Below are 14,145 nucleotides of genomic sequence, written 5' to 3'. Positions count from 1 at the left end.
TTATACCAATGTTTACAGTAATGATTATCATGAAGAATATATCATTTGAGATTTGAGATATCATTTGAGATGATGAAAAGAGCTCATGCAAAGGATGTAAGTAAGCATCATACATACTATTTTCACAGAACAAACTTATCTTCAAGGTACTATACTTAATAAAAGATAAACTAGAGATAATTTTATCAACAAATGCTGACATTTGTTGATGAGCAACAAATAACATATATCTCAAGACATATAATGAGCAAAAATAATGACTTAAATAGCAGAAACACAAGTAGGGGGAAAAAAGAGGGACTTTCTTAAAACTGTTAAATAAAAATTAATTACCAAATAAGCCATATGTCTATATTTTGTTAAATCATATTAGTTGGTAGAATGACTGAACGGCCTCATCAATGCTCATTTTGCCCTGAATCTGCAGAAAATTCAGGGCAAAATGTCTCTAAATTGCAAAGTTAAAAAAAAAAGAAAACTTTCAGGACTTCCTTGGTGGCACAGTGGTTAAGAATCCACCTGCCAATGCAGGGAACACGGGCTCAAGCCCTGGTCCGGAAAGATCCCACATGCTGCAACTAAGCCCGTGCACCACAACTACTGAGCCTGTGCTCTAGAGCCCGCAAGCCACAACTACTGAGCCCCCGTGCCACAATTACTGAAGCCTGTGTGCCTAGAGCCCATGCTCTGCAACAAGAGAAGCCACAGCAATGAGAAGCCCTCGCACTGCAATGAAGAGTAGCCCCTGCTCACCGCAACTAGGGAAAGCCTGCGCACAGCAACGAGGACCCAATGCAGCCAAAAATAAAATAAATTAATTTTTTAAAAAAGAGAGAGAAAACTTTCTTTTTAATACTAATTCACTTTACTTGAATATATTAACATGTAAATAATTGGCTTGGCCTAATAAAAATTGGGGGAAGAGTGTAAGATATTTATTCATTTTTAATAATTGTGGAAAAATATAACAAAATTTACTATCTTAGCCATTTTCAAGTGCACAGTTCAACAGCTTCAAGTACATTCATATTGTTGTGCACCAAATCTCCAAGAACCCCTTTCATATTGTAACACTGAAACTCTGTACCCACTGAACAACAACTCCCCAATGCTCCCTCCCCTCAGCCCCTGGCAACCATCATTTTACTTTCTATCTCTGTGAATTTGACCACTCTAGGTAGCACATATAAGTGGAATCACACAGTGAATGGTAGGTGAATGGATAAAGTATGGTACATCCAGATAAGAGAATATTATTCAGTGTGAAAAAGAAATGAGCTATCAAGCCATGAAGACATGGGAGAAATCTAAACGTATATTACTAAGTGACACTAAATTATTTTATATCCATATTAGAAATCTTAAGGCCATTCAGTTGTATGTATACTTTTCACCCCTGTAATCCACAGGAAAAGACCATAGTGCAAGTCCTGGTCACCTATTCTCCCTAAGTCTCCAGACTGCTCGTTCCTACAGTTCTTTTCTTCCTCACCCTCATTCATTCTTCTGTGGCTGCTCTCTTTCCCAACTCATTCTACCACACCACCTGAAACCCGGGTTCCAGGGTTGAACAAACTCTACATTCTCAACCTCTTCACCTAACAGTCTACTCACTGCCTAAGTGAAACCTGGCTAGCTCGTGAGCACACTACTTGTGTTGAAGCTCTATAGGGGGTAGTGTTCTCCACTCCCATCTTCCACTGGAGGCAGCAATAGCATTTTCCAAACTCCTCAGTGCCACTTACAGGCTGTTACCTCTTTTCCTTTCAGCTTGAGGCACATGACATATGGCTATGTCACACTCTTCTTCTCCTGGTTAATGTCACACAGAAGTACCTTTCCCTCTCTCTCTCTCTCTTCACTCCAACACCTGCAATCATACTGGCTATTTTAACACTGTGCAAATAACCTAACACCCTAGACCCAGAGTTCTTTGCCCTATGCCTATCCTCATACCATTTCAGTAACACCTATACCCTGGGCCTTGCCTACTCTCTAGACTTTCTCTAGAGAAAGATGCAGGAACATGCATGTTGCCATCACTAAAATTCATGTTCTAAATTTCAGTTAGGCCTTGTCTTTGGTCAGCTGCTTCTCTCATTCCTTATAGAAGCTTTTCTGATTTTTTATCATTATCCTCATATCCCTCACTTCATCTTTTTTGGCTCCTACTGAGAAAGCTAAGGTCATCAGATGAGAATTCTCTTAAATTCCAGCCCTACCTAAGCTAACCTACTAACTTTGCATAAGTCACTCCTTTGCTCTTGGTTCCGTAGATGCTTGAGTATCCAAGCGAGCCCAGACTCCGTGAAATGACCACTCTCTCCTGTTCTTTATGTGGCAGCAGTAATACACCACTATACTCACAGTACTTCCAGCACACACCATGCCGCTGTTCCTTGCCGCTGTGTGTACTGTTCCTTCTACTGTTCCATCTCCTTCACCAGCTAGACTTTTTTCGAAACCTTGCTAAAAAATTATCTTCCATGACACTTCCCCTGACCCACCCCCTCCAAAAAAGAAAAAAAAAAAAAAACCAGTTAAACACTTCTTCCTACCTTTTCTTGTATTTCTACCACTGTAAATTTTACACTGCATGGAAAATTTTTATAGGTAATTAAAAGAACAAATTTGGGTGAAATGAATGGTAGAAACAAGAAGTACAGGAATTGAGTAAGAGGTGAAATCATAGTAGGGACGATGAAAAAAGATTTTGTTCATTCAACAAACAACGAATATTTATTAAGGACTTAGTATATGAAGTAAGTGTTGGAGGAAAGCAGTGGGTGGATTGTAGGCTGGGACAGATGTGGGCATAAAGCTGATGAGACATTTGCTCTAGATCTTGAAGAATGCTTGGAATTTCAATCAACTAAAAGAATGGTAAAGAAGAGGTGGAAATAGGAGAGAGTACCAAGGAGACAGAAATGCACACATATTTGGCTAATATAAACTGACCAGTCTTGGCTAAAATGGGAGGTTTAGAAAGAGCAGTATTAGGAAATAAAATTGAAAGCTTAATCATAGAAAACCTAGAGTTAGCAAGGGCCTTAAGAATCACCTAGGTCACCCATCCTTCTAATGAAGGATAACATTCCTGACAAATGGACAAGGTAGCCAATTCACTAACTACCGTCTTCTTTTAAATGTTACAGATTATCTTTTCTGTTATTATATTGAATAGAAACATGCCATCTTCAACATTTCCCCACTGGTCCTGTTCTCTCCTCTGATGTACCCAGCATAAGTCTATTCCCTCTTTATGGGACAGTCTTTCAAATATCTTTCATTTAATCAACGTGTGATCTTGAACAAATTGTGTGGCTTTTCTGCAGATCAACTTTCTCTTCTCTAAAAGAGAGGAGTGGCAGAGGCTAACTGTCCTCTGATAGCCGTCTTCCCCTTCTCTTTATTGTAACTGACTCTTTTGCTGGGCACATGGACACCCAGCAAAGACGGCATTTCTTATCCTTCCTTGGGGCTGGATGTGTCCTCGTGCTCAAGTTCTGGTCAACAGGCTGTGAGCAAAAAGGATCTCCCATTCCCCTTTCCTCCTTCCCAGTGGCTGGCATTCGGACGCAGGGTGAGCCAACTTAGTCCCTGGGGATGAGAACAATATCTGGTTGGGTATAACAGAGCAACCAGATAAAGAGTCAGGGCCCCTGATAACCTGATGGGTCAGAGCCACCACATCAGCTTGGGCTTCTTATATGTGAGAGAAATAAATTTCTACCTAGTTTAAGCCACTTGTTATTTTTCAAATATATGTGTTACAGAACTTGATCTATATCTTAACCCAACAGGAGGTAACACATCTATAAAAAGGATTTTGTAATACATAAAATTAGGAATGTAAAATATACATGTACACATGCTCAATTTTTAGTATTTGAACACCATCATCTTCCCTTGAGACTCACCCCAGTCTCCTGTTATGAACACAGTTCGGGATTCCTCAGAATCTTACTTGATCTTACTGGATCTCTACTTGATAATATCCCTCAAAGGCTGACACCCCAAATTGAACATTAATTCTTTATAAGCTGTGTACATAGGACAGCATATACTTCCCCATATGACTTCCCCATGTATTTAATTTGGGAATCTCTGTGTATTTGTCATTCTTAGCAAAGCTACAACAGATCCTTTCTCCAAATATCTGCATTCTTTCAATAAATATTTATAAACTGCCTAGTGTGCAAGGCTTAGACATACAATAGTGACTATTAACTTACTAGTGGAAAATGGCATTAATAACAGTTTTACAAGGTACAACAATCCAGTAATGAAACAATTTTGAGGACTTACAACTGGAAAGTCACACCTTGAAAAAAACAGTACGTGCATGAGTACTATGTTTCTCATCTTTCATATACAATAACTTTGGACAAATCTAAAGGGGCCAGGTCTAATGACTTGTTTAGTGGTGTCACACACTGGAACCAGTTTTCTCAGACTAGCATTCAGAAAAAGTCATACTATATATATTTATCTACTGTTTTGTTAAAACGTAAGAATGAGAAAACATGTAACATAAAATTTGAGAGGCAACAGAGTTTTGCGATTAAGAGCATACCCTGGAGCCAGACTGCCTCCCTGCCCTGCCACTTACTAGCTGTGTTAACTTTCAGCACCTCTTTGGGCTTGTTTCCTCAGGTATAAAATGAGAGTAATAGCAGTAGTAATAATAGTGATAATGTAGTAATAGTACCTTCCTCCTAGGATTATTTTGAGGCTGTAAAGGCTTAGAAAAGTTCCTGACACATGGGCAAAGGGCTAGCTACTTTTGAAAAAGTACTAGCTCAATTAAGCGTCAGCTACCATTTTTATAGCTATTATAATAATGTGAATAGATGACCTCATTTCCGGTCAGGGTATAAATAATTTTGTGCCATATGGTCAAACAGCATTATTGTTTGTATTTGTTACTTATTATTAATTTTTTCATCTTAAAAAAAGTCAATTTAATGTATCAAAGGGCAAGTTAATAATATACATATATCAGAAGTCTTAAAACTGCCCTTTGACTCAATAATTCCATTTCTAAGTGTGAATCCTAAAAAAATAACAATGATGTGCACATCTTTAAGGATGCTCAATTTAGTGTGTTTATAAAAATGTTAATAAAAAAGAAAGCAAAGAAGACTATTTCAAAAGGGGCTTTGTCCAGCAAACCATGGAAATCCATACAATGGAATGGTATGCATCTATTAAAAATAAGTCTGTAATTGAATACTTAATGATATGGGAAGATATATTAAATGAAAAAAAATATAAGTATAGTATGATCCCACTTTGGTTTTTAAAAAAAAAGTATGTGATAAGTGTGTGTGGAGGGTGTGTGTGTATATATATGTGTGTGTACGGATCAATAAAGTCTCCAAGGTTATACATCAAAATAATAAGTGATTATCTCTAGCTGGTTCCTTTATATGCAATTTCTGTTCTTTTTGCTTTTCTATTTTGTAAGTTTTCCACATGAATATGTGTTATTTTTGAAATAAGGAAAAAAGTTACTAAAAAGAAGTACACAATGTGCAGTGAACTAAAATCTTGAAAACATGAAGATACTCTGGCCAAAGAGAAAAAAACGCCTTCACTTGTTTACAAAGTAAAAGATCCCACACAGATATGCTCATAAACTTCCCAGACACTCCCTGAATTCACATGTGGTTTTCTGCCACAAGCTCATGTGAAACTTAGAAAAGTATTTAGCTATGAGCACAAAAGAAGATGAAAAAAATAAAGCAAACTTGGAAATCCTAAAAAAATACAGGAAAATTTTCTCATATTTCTTTATTAAAGCAGACCAGAAATTATTTAACTTGTTCTGATAGTCTTAGTAAACCTCTAAAGTGATGTGAATGCTTTTACAAAGGAAGAGTGCTCTGAAAAGATTTTAATGTAACATTCTGTCTTTTTGAAAGGTCTTCAAAAATATTTTATTAGGCAATGATTTGGCTTCAGTTTATTAGATTATTATAATCATACAATGTATTTTCTGAGTGTTTTATTAACTATCATATGTAAAAATCTGACCTTTTTTAATAACATGTATTACATATAAATACCTTTTTTTAACATCTTTATTGAAGTATAACTACTTTACATCGTTGTGTTAGTTTCTGCTGTATAACAAAGTGAATCAGCTATATGTATACATATATTCCCATATCCCCTCCCTCTTGCGTCTCCCTCCCACTCTCGCTATCCCATGGCTCTAGGTGGTCACAAAGCACCAAGCTGGTCTCCCTGTGCTATTCGGTTGCTTCCCACTAGCTATTTTACATTTGGTAGCGTATATATGTCAATGCCACCCTCTCCCTTTGTCCCAGCTTACACTTCCCCCTCCCCGTGTCCTCAAATCCATTCTCTACGTCTGCGTCTTTATTCCTGTCCTGCCCCTAAGTTCTTCAGAACCATTTTTTTTTAGATTCCATATATATGTGTTAGCATACGGTATACAAATAAGTACCTTTTAAGTCTTTATTTTTTTTTTCTAACATCTTCACTGGATACACCTTCCCAGGAGGAACTGGATCCTTCTAAGATTAATTTTCATTAATAATCTTTAAAAGGGCAAAACGGTGTAAGGAAATTTTAGATGAAAAATCCAGTATGCAGGCTTACTTACAATAGACCAGAGCTAAGAAATCCACAGTAAATACGTCTCCAACTGCTTATCAGGCTGCCACTAAGTGTAGTATGTTAAACATATAACTGACCTCGTCGTATCTCCCCAACGATATGTATATTCCCCTTGCAAAATAAAACAAAGATTCTTCCTGACTTCTTTACTCTGTCATGTCATCAAGGCATCTGTCATAGAATTTTCATTTCATCACTTACTTCCATGAGAAGCCTCCAAGTTCAGGTTCTTATTCACTTCTGCCTGGGTTATTTTAATAGACTCCTAATTTGTCTCCTCATTTCTAATCTATCCCCATTTGAATCCAAAGAGCATCAGCCCACCAGCCAGCTTAAACATCACTTTAATTACATTACAACCTAGTGCAAGAATCTTAGATTGACTTTTTTTAACATCTTTATTGGAGTAATTAGATTGACTTTTATCCTATAAGCAGTGGAAAGTAAATTCTTTATAATTGCATTCAATGTCTCTATCTTCTGCTAGAAGTTGAATGTGAACTCTCTCAGCAGTCAGGCTGATCTATCACCAACTGCTATTGCCAACTTGCTCAATCAGTCCTCCCACCCACACTTCCCTGTCAACGCCACTTCATCCTTCCAGCATGCACAACTGAAAAGGTGATATGGTTTTCAGTAACCTTTACAGCTGTAAACAAACTCTTTACCTTCAGAATTTCAACAACACTCACATTGTGTGACCCACTGATTAGGCACTAAATCATACTGTCTCCTATCACCAAGCAATTATCCATGTATGATCTAATTTCATTAAGTAGAGGTAATTGCCTTATAGGCCTTTATATTTGTTGTACTTATATCTGTTGCCCTTGACAGGCAGCTAGAAACTTGGTAAATGCTCAATTAATATTTGGTAAACAATGAATGATCTTCATCTTTAGTTTTCGCACAAAACAAAATATATTTAAATATATTTATTATTTGCTATGTACCTCCAAGGCTTTTCTTTAACAAAATGAATTATTCTTTTACGTAGGTTCATGCATCAGGGGTCCCCACAACCACCCCCAAGTTCAGTGATCCATTAGGAGGACTCAGGACTCAGCATATAGTCATACCCATGTCTAAGATATATCGTACATGTACTACAGCAAAATGATACAAGGCAGAATCAGCAAAGGAGAAAGGGGCACAGAACAAAGTCCTCAGAAACCAAGTGCAAGCTTCCAAGAGTTCTTTCTCAGTGGAGCCATCCAGAACACAATTTCTCCAACATCAAATTGTGACAACACATGTGTCTACCAAGGAAACTCATTAGAAATGCAGTACCTAAGGGTACCCTCCCCCGACATAGGCACCTCCGGGCTGGTCACGTAGGCACCCTCTGCGTAGAACAGGCCAAAATTCCAGACTCCCAGAAAGTATTCAGCACAAATCACACTGTAGTCTAGGCACAATGAGCCACTCCGAAGTTTGATTCACTGTAGGCAACTGCTGAACATTCAGGTTCCCAGATGCCAGCAAAAACACTGTAAACAGGCCTTTCTCAGGAAAGCAGTCTTGGGCCTGCTAAGTTAACCCTTTTCTGTGTAGTTCATTGCATATTTTTATGGGAGAAATTTTAAGTGTTAACTATATTTGATTTTTGAGAGGTACAGGTGATTTTTTAAAAAATTAAAATCTAGCATTTATTTAGAGATGCACTGCCTAGACTGGTACCCAAGAATGAAAAGTTATGACAATTTTTTTTTAACACTTAAAACTTAAATGCCTTTAAAAAAATTTTTTTTATTGGGGTATAGTTGCTTTATTTTTTTACTTTTTTAAAGATTTAATTTTATTTATTCTTGGCTGTGTTGGGTCTTCGTTGCTGCACGTGGGCCTTCTCTAGTTGCGGCGAGCGGGGGCTACCCTTTGTTGAGGTGCACGGGCTTCTCACTGCGGTGGCTTCTCTTGTTGCGGAGCACGGGCTCTAGGTATGTGGGCTTCAGTAGTTGTGGCACGCAGGCTCAGTAGTTGTGGCTCGTGGGCTCTAGAGTGCAGGCTCAGTAGTTGTGGCCCATGGGCTTAGTTGCTCTGCGGCATGTGGGATATTCCCGGACCAGGGGTAGAACCTGTGTCCCCTGCAATGGCAGGTGGATTCTTATCCACTGCGCCACTGGGGAAGTCCCAGAATAGTTTCTTTACAAAGTTGTGTTAGTTTCTGTACAGCGAAGTGAATCAGCTATATGTATACATATATCCCCTCGCTTTTGGATTTCCTTCCCATTTAGGTCACCACAAGCACTAAGTAGAGTTCCCTGGGTTATACAGTAGGTTCTCATTAGTTATCTATTTTATACATATTAGTGTATATATGTCAATCCCAATCTCCCAATTCATCCCACCCCCCCTTTCCCCCCTTGGTGTCCATACGTTTGTTCTCTACATTTCTGCCTTAAGTTATGCAATTTTAAAATAATTCACATCCTTAAGTATTTCTGGTTTTCTTTCTTTTTTCTTCTAAAATGAGGTAGCTTTTTGAAATCAATACTTGCATAGTTGCCAGGAGAAAAAAATTAAGTATAACATGTAAAGGAAACAAACCCTTTCAGACAAGCTCCTTGTCTTCTTTTTAAATGTCAGTTGGTGCCAGAGCACTGTGGTAGCTGTTTTAGGTGCATCGTCTTACTAAATCCTCACAACACCCCCATAAGCGAGTGATGGTTTCTATTTTATAGATGGAAGCTTGGAGAGGCTAAGTAACCAACCCAGGTTTGCCATTGTGGAGCTAGGATTTAGGTTCAGATCCACCTCATTCCAAAATCTTGGTCTTAGCTTTACACCAACTACCTGTACCTAACAAGGAACATGCTCCTTCTTATGAATCACTTCCCTCCAAACTATATGGGTGTTGTTTGGTTGGTTATACAGAGCACTACTCTTAACCTAACTGACTTTGATTAAAGTCACATTTTAGTTGGAAGAAAAAGGGGTAAATTTAATACAGGATACTCTGCTTTTTCCTTTCCAATCTTGCAAATTCCAAATCAAATTACATCCCTTGCTTGTTAAAACCATTGGGAAACTCCATCTTCAGCACAACACACAATTTCCTCCTTTACATGGCATCAATCTGCTTGAAATTAGAGAGAACTGTATTATAATTTTGGCTTTTCACCTACCAGATGTGGGGACCTTGGGAAAGTTAGTTATGCTGAATCTCAGTTTATTCATCTACAAAATGGGGATCCCTACCTCATAGGCTTGCTGTGAGAATTAAATATGATATTTAAAAGGTTTAGCCTATACCTATTTGCTGAATAAATGACTGTCTGCAATACCAGAATAACTGATTTACAAGCAAGCCAAACCAATAATCTGAGGGAGAAAGGAGGGAGCAGGGAAGTACCCTGACCACCAGGTGTCACCACTGGCCCAGAAGAGCTGGTCTAACTGCCAGAGTGGTGGGTGGGACTTTGCCACAGAACGGGGTAAGACTCTCATTTGCACCTACAGAACATTCAAGAATTGGCTTTGAACTTCAGCACCTTAAGAGCTGGTACAATATTTGCTCAACCATTCTGAGTTACAGTGTTCTCTTACCAATGTGTTAAAAATGACTGTGTAGATGTGTCATCATAGTTTAATCTAAAAAACTACCCTCAGCTGATTTTTTTTTTTTTTTAATTCTGAGAATCAGTATTGCTTCATACGTCCTTTGCTTTGGCCAACTAGATATTTACATTTTTTGGCTTTCATAGGCTTCAATATTGCCACTGCGGACAATTTTCTGGTCCCAATTCCACAACCCATGGACATTATTTCCTTTACATTATTAATAGGGGTGACAGATAAAAGTAAAGCAGAATATTTTTTAGGGTAAAAATGAAGTCCATGAACAGCACATCTAAGCAAAATAAGCATTAACTATGAGCCTTATTCCTTGATCTCAGGAACTTAAAAGTTCATTTTTAAAAATTCCGCAAATTTTCTCTTTTCTTAAGGAACATTTACCCTAGGAGAGATCTGTCAACCTACAAATATCCCTGAAATGACTCAAGGAACACTACCACTCCTAACTTGATTCTGTAACCTGCCAACGACACTCCCTGGGAGTGCCCAGGGGCTCATTTCAAAATGAGAGCAGGGCATTGGCTCTCCTTCTGGTTCTAATTCCTCCCCACCGAGAGCCATTAGCGGTCGCCTCAAGACGGGCAATTCAGTGCGTGTTAGCGCGTAACTGGACACGCAGCTCTGAGATGAGGCACAAACTGTTGTCCTGTCTGTGCCAGGGAACACTTGACTCAAGCCTGACCAGGCCTACCCCGGCCTCATCCTGGACTCCAGCGCCCCCCAGTAACCAACACGGAGAAGAAGAAAGGCTAAAAGCACAGGCTTCGGTTTAGAGCGGGCGCTCTTGGAACTCGAGCAGTTTGGGTTATTTTTGTTTTAACAACAGCTCAAGTTCCACTTTGCATCTCACAAATATGGAAAGGTCTAAAGAGAAACTAGAAGCATCCTCTCCCTTCTGACCATCGCTCCCATTCCAAGAGAATTTAGGAGGGAAGAACAGATACCAGGAACCATCTGGAATCACGAGCACAGGTGGCTTACCCCAGCCGAGAACCCATTTGCAAAGCACTTTCGCAGATCGATACATTCCCGACAGATCTCAGACGGGTCCCTAGAGAAAGAAGAGCTCACGAGGTTGGCCGCCCTCCTGGAGCAAATGGGCCACGGAAAGAGATGCTGCCCATCCAACAAGCCCCTGCAGGGCAGGCGAGGGCGCAGCTGCTCGGGAGCAGCGGCCGGCGCGTTACCTGGGGGACTCGGCGGTGAAGCTGCCGCCGTCCAGCAGCCGCATCTTGCAGAAAAGGACCCCGTTGACGAAGGGCACCGAGGAGAGCTCCTCGAGCTCGAAGTCCACCTTAAACTTAAACTTCTTCTTCTTCATCATCATGAGAGCCAGACGCCGGCGAGCGGGGTGCGGGGGCGGCCCCAAGGGGCGCGCGGGCCGGCGCCGCCGCTTCAACTCGGCCGAGCCGCGGGCCCGCCCAGCCCCATGGCCGGGGCTGCGAGCTGCGCGTGGAGGCGCTGCTGGGGCCGGTGCCGCCGGTGCCGCCGCCGCCGCCGCCTCTAGCGGCAGCCCCGGCCGCAGCGCGGCGGCGGCCGTTGCGCGGGCCCCGCCCACCCACGGGGAGCGGTCGTGCTGCAGCTCGTCTGAGCGGTGGGCACCCTTTCGGTGTGCAGCTTGCAGCCGGCGCCGCCGCCCGTCTGGGAGGAGGGGAGGCGAAGCTCCGAGAACCGCCGCTGCCGCTGCCGCCGCCTCCTCAGCGCCTCGGAGTCGGAGGCGCCCCTAGCGGCAGCGTCCAGCAGCGCACTGCCGGGCGGAAGAGGGAGTGCGGGCGTGGAGGTTCTGGGCGTTAGAGCGTCACCCCTCTCTGGGGTTAAAAAAAGACAAATCCTACCAAAAACGAACTTCCTTCTACAGCTTCCTCTCTGCCTTTCTTTCAGTTTTTGCTCCGCCCCCTTCCCCTCCACTGATATATTTTTCCCTTGGGTTTGAGAGTCATGGGTTAATAGGGTTAATCAGAATCTCCACGACGTTGTTTTCGTCAAATTGAAATCCTAAAACTAAAATTTCTTTTAGGTACTCTAAATTCATGTGCCTCCTAATATAAAACGAGGAAGAACAAGGAAAGGATTAAAATGTGTTGAGGACTCAGGCACTGTACTGCTACAGGCGTATTCTCTTGTTTCTTCTTTAATTCCTGTCATCCCGGATAAAAGAGTACAGACGGGATGAAAATAGTACCTTCCTTTCTAAAATTTGTCTGTCTATACCGGGAACTGAAAAGCCTAAAAATAAAGTCTCCATAGATGCATAGCAATTACCTGCCCTCTATAGGCAGGTAGGTGTATGTTGTTACAATGTATATTGCCTACTTGGTTACATAATCGTGTTTTCAGTCTGAGTTATAACCCTCTCCGTAATCTCTCTGAAAGGCTACCATAGAAGAGATTCTCGTTCCCAGTTCACTCATTTATTCATGCATTCATTCATATAAATTTTTTTTTAATCGCCTAAAATATTAGTCACTGTCTAGGCCCAATGATTTATTTTAAAAAACCGCAAAAAACAGAAGAACCCTGACCTCAAGAGTTTTACGATTTAGTGAGAGACATACAAATCTGTCGTTAAAAAACAAACCTAGCATGTGTGTTTAGAATGAAGAAGCAGTTTGTCTCGAACTCAGAAGCAGCAGCAATTAATTGAAGTTAACCAGTGTTCTAAATTTCAAAGAATGAATAGGATTTGGGACAAGGTGGGGTGTGGGAGGAGGGGAGGTGTTCCAGGTGGAGGAAATGAAGGTAAAGACCCAGGGACAGAGTTTAGGAGTTTGGAGCTGGGGGGTTGGTAGTGAACATAGCTGGTTGGCCAGCAGGACAAGGGTAAGAGGAAGTGAGAAGAGTTAAACGGGACTTTGAGGTTTGTAACTTGGAAAACTGGTTGGATGGCTGGAAGCAGGAGGAAGGCAGGTTGGAACTGGAAGCGATAATGAACATTTATTTGAACTGGGAGACATCCAGGGAGAGAAGGGCAGCTTTAGCTCAGGGGAGAGGTTAAGCCTGAATATATGCATTTGGGATTTAGAGCATTTTCCCTGATGGCTGAAGTCCCAAGAATGGATAAAAATGAGTTACTCTGAAGAATATTTAATGGGTAGATGGAGGAAGAGGAGCTTGTGAAGGTGCCTGAGAACAAACAGAGAAAGAGGAGATCAAGGAAGATAAATGGCCTGGAAGCCAAGAAAGAGTTTTAATCATTTAACATTCATATTTATTAATACCTACTGTGTGCCAGGCACTGTGCTGGAGACTAGAGATACAAATGAACAAGACACACAGGGGCTTATAATACAGATACGCAAGCAGATCAGTTAGAGAGGGGGAGAGAGAGGTAGGTCTATGATCTATGGAGAGTAGAGGAGGGTAGTCTGTATTGCTGCGGAGCAATCCTGGAGGATTTGGACTGAAAAGAAGCTATTAAATTGAAGTTCTAGGAGGTCATTGGTAATCTTGGCAAGAGAAGCCTCCATAAAAGGTGATGGCAAAGTAAGATTAAAATGGTCTTGTAAGCAGATAGGGTAGGGGGTCCCTGGAGAAAAAAAGAACCAGGCATGGTTTTCTTAACATAAGAGAAGCCGTTTTTTGGCCTAAGCCATTTTGGGATCTAAGCCTGGAGACAATAATTGCCCTTGAACAGGTGTCAGTAATTAATGATCTTAAGGGAAGTGAGGGAATGCAGGACAAAGGGAAAGCAGTCAAGTAACAATAGTTCAGCAATAAAACAGAGTCCCAGTTCCTCCTCAAGGGATATACATTACAATCTGACACTTATTTTTGAGTCCTGCAGGAACTAAGGCCCCTCACCCAGGTGGAGGATGGTAACTACATGCTGAGATCCCAGACTGATCAGAACCTAAGGAATGATGACTTTTTCTGGCTTCGACCAACTAAAGCCTGGGCTCTGTCCACCTTTGCCCCAATTCT

The 14,145-nt window shown here is 41.0% G+C and overlaps 1 protein-coding gene across 1 annotated transcript in view; it reads right to left on the bottom strand.

The window, feature by feature from the left end:
- The window catches only part of EEIG2 (EEIG family member 2), a 107,910-nt gene extending 95,838 nt beyond the window's left edge, over positions 1-12,072 (bottom strand). Inside the window, exon 1 of the mRNA XM_079915940.1 lies at positions 11,412-12,072. Within this exon, the coding sequence (XP_079772066.1) occupies positions 11,412-11,551 (140 nt within the window). The 5' untranslated portion in view covers positions 11,552-12,072. The remainder of the gene's footprint in view (positions 1-11,411) is intronic.
- Positions 12,073-14,145: the final 2,073 nt, after the last annotated feature.

The sequence above is a fragment of the Stenella coeruleoalba genome (assembly GCF_951394435.1).
Source record: "Stenella coeruleoalba genome assembly, chromosome: 1".
NCBI lineage: Eukaryota > Metazoa > Chordata > Mammalia > Artiodactyla > Delphinidae > Stenella > Stenella coeruleoalba.
The sequence above is the reverse complement of the archived record's forward strand: the minus strand, read 5'-3'. Positions and strand labels throughout refer to the sequence as shown.